The sequence below is a fragment of the Gobio gobio genome (assembly GCF_949357685.1).
Source record: "Gobio gobio genome assembly, chromosome: 17".
Classification (NCBI taxonomy): Eukaryota; Metazoa; Chordata; class Actinopteri; order Cypriniformes; family Gobionidae; genus Gobio; species Gobio gobio.
This window is the reverse complement of record NC_137110.1, coordinates 8438173-8454244: the sequence shown is the minus strand read 5'-3', so window position 1 is coordinate 8454244 and position 16072 is coordinate 8438173. Positions and strand designations below refer to the sequence as shown.

The window sequence follows — 16072 nt, the reverse complement described above, 5'->3', positions numbered from 1 at the left end:
TGATGCTTAACACGAGAATGAACCTCATTGGTTCTTGAGGAAGTTCAAATGTGATGCTTAACACAAGAATGAACCTCATTGGTTCTTGCGGAAGCTCAAACGTGCTGCGTAACACAAGAATGAACCTCACTGGTTCTTGCTGAAGCTCAAACGTGCTGCGTAACACAAGAATTAACCTCATTGGTTCTTGAGGAAGTTCAAATGTGATGCATAACACAAGAATGAACCTCATTGGTTCTTCCTGGAGCTCAAACGTGTTGCGTAACACAAGAATGAACCTCATTGGTTCTTGAGGAAGTTCAAACGTGCTGCGTAACACAAGAATTAACCTCATTGGTTCTTGAGGAAGTTCAAACGTGCTGCGAAACAAGAATGAACCTCATTGGTTCTTGAGGAAGTTCAAATGTGATGCTTAACACGAGAATGAACCTCATTGGTTCTTGAGGAAGTTCAAATGTGATGCTTAACACAAGAATTAACCTCATTGGTTCTTGAGGAAGTTCAAATGTGATGCTTAACACAAGAATGAACCTCATTGGTTCTTGAGGAAGTTCAAATGTGATGCTTAACACAAGAATGAACCTCATTGGTTCTTGAGGAAGTTCAAATGTGATGCTTAACACAAGAATGAACCTCATTGGTTCTTGCGGAAGCTCAAACGTGCTGCGTAACACGAGAATGAACCTCATTGGTTCTCACCCGTCAAGCGAACATGCTTGAGCTTGATGAATGTTTATATGTGAATAAAAGCCTAAATTCATTCTGTTCATCAGATAAAGCGATCGAGTCTCTTCAAAAAAATTGGGATTTAACCGCTCAATTCATATGGATTCATTTTACGATCGCTTTAAAGTGGCGCAAAGCTGTCAACGGAGGGATAGAAAGCTCTCGGATTTCATCAAAAAAATCTTCATTTGTGTTCCGAAGATGAACGAAAGTTGGTGAGGAATTAATGACAGAATTTTTATTTTTGGATGAACTATAGATTTAAGGGATACAATTTATTTAAATAATAATGAATATATTATTTATATATGTATCATAGTAAATGTTGCAAAGAAGGAGAGATGCTTCTTACGGTTACATTTATTTTTACAGCATGAATTGGTAATAATAAAAAAAATCAGGTGTTAAATTGCGTAAATCATGTTTAATTATTGTGAGAAGTTAGCATGTTAACTTTGACAGCACTGCCTAAAAAACGTCCTGTTTTATCTGAGAAATCTCTTTTAAAAATAATTTCTGAGCTATCAAAAGAGAAACTAAGCTTGGAGGAAATTCACTGATGCTCGGGGACACTTTTATTTGTTATTTATTTTAATTTATTATTTTTATTTGAAAGTAAGCAACTGATCAGGGACAATTCCTTATAAGCAGAGTCTGAAATGCATGGAATTCCCTGCTGTTTTCCATCTTCCTGTAAATAGGCCTTTAACAGAAGTCAAACTTTGAAAACATGTTAAACCCTCAAATGAGTCACCTGAAAAATGTCAGCACAATTATTGACAAAAGATAAGTACACAAATAAAGGAAAGCAGGTAATTCAGGTTACAGAAGCAAACCGACTATTGTTGAAGACTAAGTTCTTTGCACTGTATAAGAAAGAAACTCAAATCCATGTGAACAGCACCGGATTAATTTTGTTTCCTGTCACACATTTGGACAGGACACATCTCAAAGTTCTTCTAAACAAACATTGTCTTTAGTAACACAACTAAAACAAGTTTCTAGTTAAGGGTGGGGGAACTATCCAACTAATCCCAAACAAACTACATAAAGTAAAAAAGTTAGTTCACCCAAAAATTAAAAATCACTCTCCCCAATGTTGTTCCAAACCCGTAAGACGGCCGTTCATCATTGAATCACAAATGAAGATATTTGTAATGAAATTTCTGTTCCTCGATTTTAGGGTTGGGAATCGAAAATCGAATCCAATTCTGGAATTGGATACTTAAGGTCATTGTGTGCATTTTAATGTCATTTCAAAGCATTTTCAAGCACAAGACGCGAAAAAGAACTCAATTTGGCACTTGCGCCGTGCCAAAGGAAAGAAATAGCTCAGATTTCATTCAAATATCTTACTGGTTAGGGTGAGCAAATGATGACAGAATTTTCATTTTTGGGTGAACTATCCCTTTAATAGATAGTTTACCAATCTATATTCCCCATTGCCTAAAGCAGGGTTCCTCAAATAAGGTCCTGGAGGGCCACTGCCTTAAGAGTTTAGATCCAACCATAATCAAACACACCTGAACAAGCTAGTCATGGTCTTCAGTTACTAAAAAAAATTGCAGGTAAGTGAGTTTGATCATGGTTTGAGCTAAACTGTGCAGAACAGGGCTGGATTTGAAGAACCCTGGCCTAAAGTAAAAAGGTTGTAAGGTTACACAACCAGAGCAAAGCACTCAAATACAAATGCAAACACTTGAAATGTCTCCAAACAAAGTGTTTGTGGGAGTTTACCATTCAAAGTCCAAAACTAATGTGTGAATAAATAAAACTTGAAGTGATAGTTCACCCAAAAATGAAAATTAGCCCATTATTTACTCACCCTCAAGTCATCCTAGGTGTATATGACATTCTTCTTTCAGATGAATAATATCTGAGTTATATTAAAAAAGTCCAGGCTAATCCAAGCATTATAATTGCGGTAATCGTTGCTCTGTTTTTGAAGTCCATAAAAAGAATGCATCTGTCCGTCAAATAACGTGCTTCACGCGGCTCCGGGTTTTAATAAAGGCCTTCTGAAGCAAATCGATGCGTTTGTGTAAGAAAAATATCCATATTTAAAACTTTATAAAGTAAAGTTTCGGCCGACAGCCTTCCCTATTCAATTTATGGGAAAAGTGTTGAAAGTGCCTCTACCGAACGAAAGACAAACGCGACCAGGTACGCTCGTCATGACGTCGTGTACGCATCTTGAATTGCGAGAAGGCACTGTCAACACTTTTCCACGGAAGGCGATCGGCTGGAACTTTACTTGATAAAGTTTTAAATGTGGATATTTTTCTTACACAAACGCATCGATTCGCTTCAGAAGGCCTTTATTAACACCCCAGAGCCGTGTTGAGCAGTTATTTGATGGACAGGTAGGGCTGTACGATTAATCGAAAAATAACCGAAACCGACATTCAGAACCTCTAACCGACGTATTTTTCCCATGTCGGTTATTTCGGTTTTCAAGTCAGTCACATCAAGTGCAGTTTGAAGGCACACAGAGAGATGCAGGAGCAGTTATCTGTGTTTATAGATGCCCAGAATCACTATAGTAACTGCATGTTTTACACAGTTTATACAGGTCAGTTAATTGCTGTTCAGCCGCGCTGACACACACACACAGAGACGGAGCGCGCAAGCCCCGAAGCCAGATCGCTTTCACTTTCGTGCTCATAACGTTTGTCAAGTAAATGCGTTTAAAGGCTTGCCAGTTTCAACATTTAACGCGATTGTGCACTATTCAAAAACAACAATACGGAAAACTTCTCTGTTCAGTGTTCAGCTTTTTTCTGTGGCACAGAGAGCCGAGCCGTGTCGCGTCTCTGAAAACTCGCGCGCCCTGAAGGCAGACCTCTTTCACCTGCGTCCACACAGAGCTGTCATTTGTCGGTGGTTTAAGCCCTGCCAATTTGAACATTAAAGGGAGTTTCGACCATCAGATGTGTATTATGTTGAACTAATGTCTGATATATTGTGACAAACGAACACTCAGACAGAAGCTCGTGCAGAGAGCAGCGCAGAAACGCAGTGTCAACGCTGTCCTGTGACTAAAGTAAAGTCACTAAAGTAGCTTAGAAACTCAACCGTTATAGGCATAGGCCTACATTTTAATACCTTTGCAGTAAGTACAAACCACAGCTTCATAATGAATAGAGACGGTATGAGTAATTCACACACACAATCACTCTCTCATTAATGCATTCAAATAAATGTAATGTAGGCCTATGTGCTAATGTATCTGTATCTGATGTACAACAAGCAGAAATCTGCTCCATAGACAATAACTGCTGAAAGTCAACCGTTTCCTTCAAGTACTTTAATATCACAAAGAAATGCATGTTTTCATTAGAAAAAAAATCCACCTTTAGTATTAGAAAATATTTACAGTACAAACCTTATCAGTGAACTTACTCAAAAATCTTATGAGGACAAAAAAAAAGAGCAAAATAATCGTTCATTAATCGTAATCGAGGTCAAATGTTCAATTAATCGAGGTTTTTATTTTTGGTCAAATCGTTACAGCCCTATGGACAGGTGCATTTTTTATGGACTTCAAAAACAGAGCAACGATTACTGCCATTATAAAGCTTGGATTAGCCTGGACTTTTTTAATATAACTCAGATTTTATCCGTCTGAAAGAAGAATGTCATATACACCTAGGATGACTTGAGGGTGAGTAAATCATGGGCTAATTTTCATTTTTGGGTGAACCATCCCTTAAGGAGTTAGTTCACCCAAAAAGGAAAATTCTGTCATTAATTCCCCACCCTCATGTTGTTCCAAACCCGTAATACCTTTGTTCATCTTCGGAATACAAATGAAGATCTTTGTGATGAAATCTGAGGGCTCTCTGACCCCTCCATAGACAGCAACACAATTAACACTTTCAAGGTCCAGAAAGGTAGTAAAAACATAATTCAAATAGTCCATGTGACTACAGTGGTTCAACCTTAATTTTATGAAGCGATGAGAATCATTTTCTCACAATAGTCACATGGACTATTTTAATGATGTTTTTACTACCTTTCTGGACCTTGAAAGTGTTAATTGCGTTGCTGTCTATGGAGGGGTCAGAGAGCTCAGATTTCATCAAAAATGTGTTCATTTGTGTTCCGAAGATGAACGAAGGTCTGGAATGACATGAGGGTGAGGAATTAATGACAATTTTCATTTTTGGGTGAACTTTCCCTTTAAATACTTGACAGCTGGCTGACAACTTTATTAGGAACATTAAATAGTACAGTAGGATGATGACAATTTGCTAGTGTAACATAACAAAAGTGAAATCAACAAAATCATCTCCTGAAAAAAAGCCTGCCATAACTCACACTTAAAATCCCCATGAAAACAAATCTAAAAACTCTTGTTTTTTTATGTAATATTAGTATTTATATACCATCATAATCCCTCATATGCCCTCATAATCTTTCATCAAAATAACTTCACCTCCCTTTTGCAGAGACATCTCTTCTCTGGGTGATGCGTTCACTGGCACGAGGGCGGGATAACCTGTCACTCACATAAGATCGACCAATAGCAAACCATAACCATCCAATCAATTCCAATTCTTGTTCGAGAAGGCGTTTACCTCAGATATACATCACAATAGGGAAGAAAATATTATCGTAACTTCCGCTTTATGCCGACTTTAACTTTAAAACGTATTATCAAACTTAACATGCATACCAAGTAAAAAAAAAATTGCATCACATTAAGTTTGTAATCCATATGGATAGAAACTTTTATATGCAATTCAAATATAGAAATCTTAAATTTAGACCTTAATATTTCAGTATGAAGCCACCAAAAATAAAAATCATATTTGTTTGTGATTGTGACATGAGGAACAGATACTACTGACTCATGTCATAGCCTATATGACGCTGCAAATGATACACTAACCTCATGAACACCTCATCAACGCAGAAGATAATAAACTCAAGAGATCTGGTTTAAGTAAACACTGATAACGTCTTTGTCCTGGTTTGACTTCCTCTTGTCCATCAGAGTGTGTAGGAGAATCTCTCTCTATATATTCACTCACTGCCAAGTTTTCATATGTAAACCTTCTATATTTTGATTCATTTTGGGACTGCTTAAGTCTCAGAACACTACTCTGTAATTTGGACTAGCTAGTGTCTTATCTTAAAAAGTTGACAACGTGTCCTGTCCTGTGACTCATGACGCCACATGGTCACTCTCAAAAAAAAAAAAAAAGCCACAAAATGATGCATATGCCTTAGGGGTTGTAGACCTGAAAATGCATTTCTGCTGCAGGAAAATCTTTGAAAAGTGTGGCAAAGTTCACCAGATGGCAGGTTGACAAAGGCAGCCGAGGCTTAATGCAACAGGAAGCACACTGAGGATTCTGGGAGCAGTTTGTAATGCTGAGCTGGTCTGAAACCAGTCAATTTTCATTTTCAGCAAACCTAATCCATATTAGCTCATTTATCTCCATCTGGGGTCAGACTCCAAGTGACTTTAATGCACCAAACTGTTACACGAGAAGGGTTATTCTTGTGTTAAGATTTCTGATGTTTTTGCATAAAGCAGCAACAAGATTTACCATCCAACCTGTGATTTTTTTCCCCAATTGCATATAGTTGATGCATTATAAGCCATTCAATCTTCAATCAGTAGTTTAGCAGCATGATAAATGTCTTGACGCAAACTTTCTCTCTCTTCAAATTCAAAATGCATTCAATAATCAGAAAAACAATGAACAAACAGAAGGTGGAAAACAACAGTTAATAAGCTTTGGATTTAGACGGCGCTCAGTCCTTGTCATTTCCCGACAAGCCTGGTTAATAGCCTTTTAATTCTACTTGTGGCAGACATTATGTCTTACATATCCGTCAATTGGCCTCCACATGTCTAAAAGTATTTTAAACAACATTTTTCTAAAGGAGCTGCTCAGTTCAGTTTGTAATCTGTGTTCTGTTGAATTCTAGGTTTTTAAAATGTCATTTTTCAGTTTATTTCGAAATTAAGGTCTGGGGTTGACAATATTTGACGTTGACAGGACTTCCTACATGTCACAAAGTCAAAAACATAAACTTTTTGGAAAAACAAGAGCTCAAATTTTTTTTTTTTAAGTTTCTAACAAGTTAAACTACAACTGACAGGACTACAACTAACAAGGATGTGGGTTTACATGCTTAAGACAACCTTTGACAACTTGTGATTTATAACGAAACCTAAAAGTCAACTTAATTTAAAAATTCCCAAGTAACCCATAGCAAATTAGGCCCAAAACATATTCTGCACACATATGTGAACATGGAAGCAAGCTCGCTTTTGTGTAATTATGCCTAAAAATAAAACATAAATAGTACAAATTGTGACCAGTTACAGTCACAGAATCTTAAAATGCACACTTTTTATGTTTTAGCATCAACTTTGAACCTAAACACCCTAATTTTGACATTAGTTTAGTTAACATTAGTAGTTATTTTGTTTACCCTTATAAACATCATGGTAAACACTTTACAATAAGGTTTCATTAGTAACAACTTTAGTTAACATGAACTAAGTATTAACAATACTTCTACAGCAATTATCAATCTTAGTTAATGTTAATTTCAGCATTTACTAATTTACATGAACTATCAATGAACAGTTGGGTTTTATTAACTAACGTTAACAACAATAATTAAATACTGTAACAAATGTACATCTATGATTTTTCCAGTTGATGACTGGATTTGCCTGATTTTATAGAGATCCCAGTCATTTCTAGTAAAAAAAAAAAAATACTGACATTAAAAAATATTGACTATAGAAATTCTCATATCCTTTTACAACTTCACTCATTTCCATAAGACATTTCCCAGGCCTGGAAGGGAAAAAAAACCCCACTTTTGACATTCCCTGACATTTCTAGGAATTCCACTTTCCAGAACCATGGGAACACTGTCTATCTATACTGAATTTTTCCTGATACCATATAAAATACTGGAAATCTTGGTATGAGCTATGAAATGTCTCGAGGCTGAACTAAAGGCTAGGAGTGTAAAATGGCCTACAACACCTCAAGGATTAAAGATCAGGCCTGTCTTAAGTCTTATCCAAGCATTTGGTTTCCACAGAACACACAGCCTTTGGCCTAAGGCAAATTTGAAGACGACACATAGATAAACAGACATGACATCTTGACAGCCTCTTCGGTGGAACAACAGGTTAGTTAGTCGCTCGGCTGGGTTTAGGAGAAAAGTTTTGAACTCAACTGAAGCGCTGTGTCGACTGCAACGCCCTTGTACGACTGAAGGAAACTGATTTCCGCACGACTCGAAACGCCAGAAATTAATTAGTTCGCAATATATCGAAGAATATAACCAAAACTCGCGCGGAGCTTTATAGTTCGCAGATGTGTTTTGGGTCATTTTTAATCCGTAGAACTCTAAAATGTGGATTATTACTGTTAGTACTGGTCTTACTATCTAATCTGTTTAAACTATAAATCTGACATAATTCCCACGTAAACGTAAACTAGCTTGTATGAGAACTAGCTCGCAGTTGACGAGCCACCACCTACTTTTCCCACACCGCCACAGCAAACTTGTTTTCTACCAAAATTCCTAAAGTCCGACATGTCAAATAATATGTAATGTATACAAATGAAAACATAAATACCTTAAATCCTCGCGGGGATCAAATTCCCTGTCGATCGCGGGTCCAAGTTTTAGGCGCAGTGTGTAGATATTTCGCTATTTTTGCTAAGAGACGAAGCTCGACCCGCCCGCGTTAATGGGAATCACAACTGTCGACCGCGGCGCTGCTGAATGTTGACTGGCGAAGGAGGAGGCAGGCGGTTCGGCAGAGGGAGGATCACTGCGGTCCCTCCCTCCGCCACCGATAATAATGACATCATTCTGATCGCTGCTGCTGCCCGGGAGGCTGTGTGTCGTTCACTTCACCACAGACCACTAAAACAAGCTGCTGTGTAGCCTGGTTCCTATGCTATGATCAGCATATTTTGTTATAGCGGTTAGATAAACAACAAGTGAGCACAATAAAATCACACTGACATGCATTGGGACAAGAACCGTATAATTAGGATTTAATCGAAATGTTGAACTGTGTTATTGTTTTCATGAAAGCAAAGGGAAGTTGTCACATGAGTTTTAAATGTGATAAATTATTATATCATTTTTTTCATGACCAAATTGCTGTGTCATATTCGTTTCACTGTTTAAACTGTACTGAAAAGTCTTCGGTCAGTAATAATAATATATATATATATATTTATATGACATTAAATGATCAAAAGTAAGCCTAGAAATACCTCAATAATTAGGGGTTCAAGCTCGAAGTATGACAAGGTATGACCCCGATTGGCCAATAGGGGACGCTACAGCGATCAAAAACGCGAAACTGCTCATAACTTGTGTTTGTCTGGAATCCTTGGGTTAAGATGTACAAATTCATAAAATAAAACTCCAATAAAAATAAAATTATATATATATGTATATATGTGTGTGTAAAAAAATAAAATAAAAAAATAATAATTTCCGCCATTTTGATACTTTTGATACTAATTTTGGTACATACTTTTGCGAACTAGGTTTTTTGCCTGATTGGAACCAAACCAGTGAAGAAATATTCTCTGGAGTTTGAATATCAATAATTATCGGAAAAAAAAGTTGACATTTCCCGCCGAAGGTGCAAAAAAGGGGAGCTAAAAAGTCAGAAGTGGGCGGGGCCACTTTTACTAAATTAGCTATCCATTTCTGGGTCCAAGCCCCAACTTGAGAATGCCATCGACGGCCGTTTATGAGCGCTATTTATTCATATTAAACATCAAACATTTAAAAAAGTTAAACATTTTAAATACTTACAGTCTACACAACAGTCTCTGTGCTCACAGCGTTGCAGACAATTTATAAAAGATGAATCACTGTCTGGCCATCTGGAATTTTGGTACGGAGATAAAGGTTATGATTATATATATATTTTTGTAGTATTACACCACATTGTGTGTGTATATTAGCACCATTTGTTGTTTTTCTTGTGGTATTTTCATTTTTTTCCCGGAAGCGCTGCCGTGTGACGTCAGACTTAACAACCGGATAACTCTTGAATGAGATATTGCCAGGTGTACTTGTCAATTTTTGGTTGTGTGAAAAAAAATTGCGGCGAATGGGTACTTGGTGTTACTATAACAGGGAAAGAAAACGGAAAAGGGCTATAACTGTTAGTCTGATCGACTTGAAAATTGACACACAGTGTCTTTGTCTAAGGTGCCATGACTGTCAATAGCCCTGTTTCCACCCAAATTACCTGGAACAATTTGTCCCAGGAACTTTTTTCCCCCCAGTCCTGTTGTGTCTGCGTTTCCATCACTGTCTAAAGTACCATGAAGATTAGTCCGGTTGATTTAGTATGCGTCCTCCGCATATAAGCTTAATAAAGCCTGAACCTTGTCATCTGTCCATTGGTCGTATTTTTAAACTCGAATAGCAAACAACTCTTACTGCACGCACCGTGACAGACTTTTAAAAATGGTGGTTAAAATAAAATGCTCAACCAATCAATCAAAATGCTGCATGAACTCAACCAATCAGCATGTTCAGTGCCCAAGTCCCACCCCCGAAAGTACCTGAACTTTGAAAAAGTACTACCTCGCGAGCAGGGACTTTCTGAGGGGGAATTTTTTTTCCCTGAACTTAATTTAGACCCTGGTCCATGCGGTCGAAACAAACAGAGTAACCACTCCAACGTCACTAGTTCCTGGGAAAAGTTCCTGCGGTGGAAATGTGGTTTATGAGGACATTGGCATATCTCAAAAAACATGGCCATCGCCATCAGCCAGGCCGCAAATCTTTCATGCAAATCCAGTCATGCAAACTTTTATGGAGATCAGACCACAGTTGGTGCTATAACTGTTAAAAAGCTTTAAAAACCATAAATTTTCCTAGTAAATTGCCTGTATTGGTTGTAAATAATCTTTTCCATCTATAATCTAAGTGGTTACATGCTTGCTAAATAAAACATTATACATGTTTACGCATCGGTTTAAAGGCCTTAAAGTGCTTGAGCCCTGATAATTGCTGCCTTCAAATAAATGCTGTTCTTTTCAATTTTCTATTCATCAATCCTGACAAAAGGTTTCCACAAAAATATTAAGCAGCACAACTGCTTTTATCATTGATAATTATAAGAAATCTTGAGCAGCAAATCATCATATTACAATGATTTCTGAAGGATCATGTGACACAGAAGACTTGACTAATGATGCTGTTCATTCAGTTTTGCCTCACAGGAATAAATTACATTTTAAAAAAGGCCTGTATGAAAATAGTGAACAGAAATCTTCACATTGTAGTTTTTACTGTGTTTTTCGACCACATAAATGCAGCCTATAAGAGACTTTTTTCAAAAACATTATGCTTTTATATGTCTGAATTAGATGACAGTGGTCACTATCTGGAACAGCATGTATTATAACCCTTATAATATTCTTAATAAGTATCTGTAAATTGCCGCAATTGCTTCTAAACGCAGGGTGCAGTGGTAGCACAAATAGCAAGCCCATCAGAAACTAATAACACCAGTAACACTCATTTCTCGTGCACAATAGAGCACATTAATGTAGCACAAAAATAACAAGTCATTATAAAAAGGATAGATTTATTTAGAATCAGTCACATAATTTGCAAAGTTAGCTCCTTTGACAATGAATCACCATTTTAAAGGCAGAAATCAATATATATATATTTGTACTATACTACACAGACACAACACTGACATCAAGTAAAGGAAATAAGGTACATTCAAGGTGTACAAAAAGACCAATGACGGATTTTTCTCAGTTTCAGGTTTGGATCTACATGGTTGTTTGATTTGAGATTTTTTACTGATACAGCTTCAGACCAAATTAGGTTTTATCTACAGCAAAATAAGCAGGTCATTCAGCTCTACAGCAGTTCAAGCAATCGGTTCCGTTAGGTGTGGAAAGCCTGGTGCACGTCCGTGATGATTTAGGTTATTTGTACATGGCTTTCCGGAGATGTAGGGAAAATGAGCTTGGTTCAGCTAGTTCTACAGAATTGTGATTAATACTTGTTCCAGAATATAGACATTTGCATCGGGTCCATGTGAAACTATGCCAGTTTGAACCAGAAACAGCTGAAATGAACAAAAAAAACTAAGCATTCACAGGAAATGCCCATCGTTTTTTTTGTCGTTTGATTGCATTTTGCTATAGAGAACCTTAAATTCGCTCAACAGAACGGTTCAGCAGTTTAAATTACAGCTCAAATGGATTCTGCTACATATAAAGTGCTTCGGTTTTTATTTCCCTTGCCATCAGGGCTTTGATGTTTTAGCAGTATTGGCTTATTCCTTTGCCACACTGAGATTCAGATTGAAATGACCCGCTGGCGTTAAAAGAATACCCAAATGTTACGAGCCCTCCCGTCCCGTACTGACTTGCAGAGGTTGCATTCGACAAATCAGAAAGGAGATGGAGAGCGATCGGAATGGCACTTGATGATCTCACCTCACACCTGACATGGGCTAGACGATATTCATGGTATGACTCGGACGAGGAGGAGAAGGAGGACAAGGGAAAGTTTGCATTTAACGTCTCTCGTATCCGAGCCATCTGACAGACTGAAAATGGATGTCTTGGTTTTCCTAGCCCTTTCTCTGGGATGGAGCCAAGGACGTGTCCTGGTGTGCTTGTCCAGTAAAGGTGGACCAACCCGGTCATGTTTCTAACTCTGCCCCGGCCAATGGAATGACAAACGCTGTGATGTCATCACCCGAGCCAAGTCTTTCATTGGGCAGCCGCCAACCTCTCTCCTTCAGGACTCCACGCGACCGCATCAGGAGGTCTTGTGCTGCTAGGGTGTACCTTTAAAAACATAACATGACATTATCATTTGAACTTTAAAGGAACACTCCACTTTTTTGAAAATAGGCTCATTTTACAAGTCCCCTAGAGTTAAATAGTTGAGTTTTACCGTTTTTGAATCCATTCAGCCGATCTTTGTATCTGGCGGTAGCACTTTTAGCATAGCTTAGCATACATCATTGATTCTAATCAGTCCATTAGCATCTCATTCAAAAAATGACCAAAGACACTTTCAATATTTTTCCTATTTAAAACTTGACTCTTCTACAGTTACATCGTGTGCTAAGAGCAATTGAAAATTAAAAGTTGCGATTTTCTACACCTATATGGCTAGGAAATACTTTCTCATTCCTGCGTAAAAGTCGCGGATCTTCGCAGCCGTACCATGGCTGCATCGGCGCAATGATTTGTTGGTATTCTGTGAAACATGGTGGTAGTTTACACCTTCGACTTACTATCACAGCCCTTTACAACACACAGAACCATGGCTAATCACACAGGTAAATCCACAACACAATTTGTCGGCTGCAAGGCTGAAACTTTCTCTGCAACTACACGAACTTAGTGCCGGTCACATTGAAAGTTACCTAGCTGGGGGCTACTTTCAGGCGCTGTAATATCATTGAGCTGCTGCAGCCATGGTACGGCCCTGATGATCCGCGACCATTACGCAGGAATGAGAAAGTAGTTCCTAGCCATATAGGCGTAGAAAATCGCAACTTTTCATTTTCAGTTTGTCTTAGTTTGTAACTGTAGAAGAGTCAAGTTATAAATAGGAAAAATATTGAAAGTGTCTTTGGTCATTTTTTGAATGAGATGCTAATGGACTGTTTAGAATCAATGATGTATGCTAAGCTATGCTAAAAGTGCTACCGCCAGATACAAAGATCGGCTGAATGGATTCAAAAACGGTAAAACTCAACTATTTAACTCTAGGGCAGTGGTTCCCAACCACGTTCCTGGAGGACCCCCAACAGTGCACATTTTGCATGTCTCCTCAATCAAACACACCTGATTCAGGTCATCAGCTCATTAGTAGCTACTCCAAGACCTGATGTGGGTGTGTCAGACAAAGGACACATCCAAAATGTGCACTGTTGGGGGTCCTCCAGGAACGTGGTTGGGAACCACTGCTCTAGGGGACTTGTAAAATGAGCCTATTTTCAAAAAAAGTGGAGTGTTCCTTTAAAGTGAATCAAAAATGACCATAGAGGGCCTTGGTGGTGACAAACTGTATACTGACATCTGCTGGTGTAACTACTACAACACCGGATATACACTACCATTCACAAGTTTGGGGCCAGTAAGATTCTTAAGAAATGCATACATTTATTTAGTAAAGATGCATTACATTGTTAAAGAGTGACAATACAGACTTGTCACTCTAAAGATAAATATAATTTTAAATAAATACTGTTCTTTTGCAGATTCTTTTAATCAAATAATTGTGAAGAAAACATTATTTTTCACAAACAACTGTTTTCAACATTGATATTAATGATAAGAAATATTTATTGAGCAGCAAATCTTCAAATTAGAATGATTTCTGAAGGATCATGTGACACTGAAGACTGGCCAAATAATGCTGAAAATTCAGCTTTGCCTCACAGAAATAAATTACACTTTGTTATATTAAAATAGAAAACAAATAAATTGTATTAATATTTCACAATATTACTGTTTTTATACCATATTTTCTATCAAATAAATGCAGCCTTGGTGAGCATAAGAGACTTCATTCAAAAGCATTAAAGGAATAGTTCACCCAAAAATGAAAATGACCCCATGATTTTTCTCACCCTCAAGCCATCCTAGGTGTATATGACATTCTTCTTTCAGACTTCTTTCAATATAATCTGAGTTATATTAAAAATGTACTGGCTCTTCCAAGCTTTATAGTGGTAATGGATGGCAGTCCAAGCCCAAAAAGTGCCTCCATCCATTATAAAAGATATCCACACGGCTCCGGGGGGTTAATTCATAGATGCCACCTCCGTCACTACCAAATAGAACGCCGCCATATTTATGACCGAACTCACCCGGTATGGCCGCCCAAACTGCCCATTTGAATGAGAGAGAGACAGATATCTGGAGAAAATTTCTATTTTAGGCTCCGATCCCAGTTTTCTTTTGTCCATTATTATCTGCCCCAGACTTGCCCCAACTGGCCTTCAATGATGTGTATATATATGTATATGTATATGTATATGTATGTATATGTATATATATATATATATATATATATATATATATATATATATATATATATATATATATATATATATATATATATATATATATATATATATATACACATCATTGAAGGCCAGTTGGGGCAAGTATATAGGGATATATATATATATATAGGGAGTCTATATATATATGGAGTCTCTCGCATATTGATAGTGGCTCCCTGATGCCCGCAAATTAGTTAAATTAGCGGGCTTTTATCTCTACTCCCGAACCTAATTTATCAGAACCGAATCTCCTGACCCATTTTTGATTAATTGAAACCACAAACATCAGATAATCTCAGTCAAACACTTGAGCTCATAAACGCACGGCAGTATAAAGCCTCCAAAGAGAGCATACCAAAAGTATAAAATTTATTCAGAAACATACAACATCGTCCCTTTATGATAGTACAGGAAGTATGAAGGGACAGATAAGGAAACTGTGAGGTTTAAAACTACTTAGTTTAGCCCAATAATTAGTTCATTTGAATCTTTTCATAAAGTTACTACATGGGCTAAACAAAGGGACTTGCATAGGTAGACCGAAAAAATTAACTGACATCATCCTACTTCCAGGATTTGTGTTTAAGTGAAATATAGGTTTAAAGGACAATTCTGACGCTAAATGAACCTAGGGGTTAATAACATATATGTCCCGAGTCAACCCTTCTCAGGGACATGTTTTCATGCAAACCGGAGATTAGCTACTAACGCTCGCTTTCGGGTCATTTGGTAAATCACAATTTTATACCACTAAAAAGGCTCAAAATAGCACAACACTTCAACAGTAGTGATAATAAGGGCCCCAAAATGCAAACCGAAGCATTGAGAACTTTGTAAATGTACAGACAGTTTATTAAAAAGATATATAATAAAGACTGTAGCGTACACGTTTACATGCAGACAAAATCGGACAGTCTTTATAATCTAGCTATCTTTTTAATAAACTTTCTGTACACTTACAAAGTTCTCAATGCTTCGGTTTTCATGTAGGGACCCTCATTATGCTACAGTTGAAATGTGGTGCTATTTTGAGCCTTGTTAGTGGTAATAGTGACTTTCCAAATGCCCGTTGGCACCATGTACCAGCTATCATCTGCGAAGTGTTCATTGCATAGTAAGGTGTGAGACATGGGTGTCCAATGATCTCTTCGAATGACAGCTAACCACTTCTTTCTTCTATCCTTTTCTTTTGGTATAGAATAAAATACCAGTTCAGTGTTCCTCTTTTCGGCTGTAGTTGCTGCCAACTGCACAACATAT

The 16072-nt window shown here is 37.5% G+C and overlaps 2 protein-coding genes across 3 annotated transcripts in view; both read right to left on the bottom strand.

Annotated features, from left to right (window-relative positions):
* The window catches only part of rhoca (ras homolog family member Ca), a 33681-nt gene extending 25170 nt beyond the window's left edge, over positions 1–8511 (bottom strand). Inside the window, exon 1 of the mRNA XM_079840261.1 lies at positions 8351–8511. The gene's annotated coding sequence lies outside the window, so the exon portion shown is untranslated. The remainder of the gene's footprint in view (positions 1–8350) is intronic.
* Positions 8512–11328: 2817 nt separating this feature from the next.
* ppm1j (protein phosphatase, Mg2+/Mn2+ dependent, 1J) overlaps positions 11329–16072 on the bottom strand; it is a 32351-nt gene continuing 27607 nt past the window's right edge. The window contains exons 10-11 of one of the 2 annotated variants that reach the window (XR_013818268.1): positions 12333–12575; positions 11333–12257 (exon numbers count right to left, since the gene is read on the bottom strand). Coding sequence is in view for 1 of the 2 variants with exons in the window: in XM_079840260.1 (XP_079696386.1) it covers positions 12428–12575 (148 nt within the window). In the remaining variant the exon portion in view is untranslated. Of the gene's footprint in view, positions 12576–16072 lie in introns of both variants that reach the window. The other variant, XM_079840260.1, reaches the window with a different exon arrangement.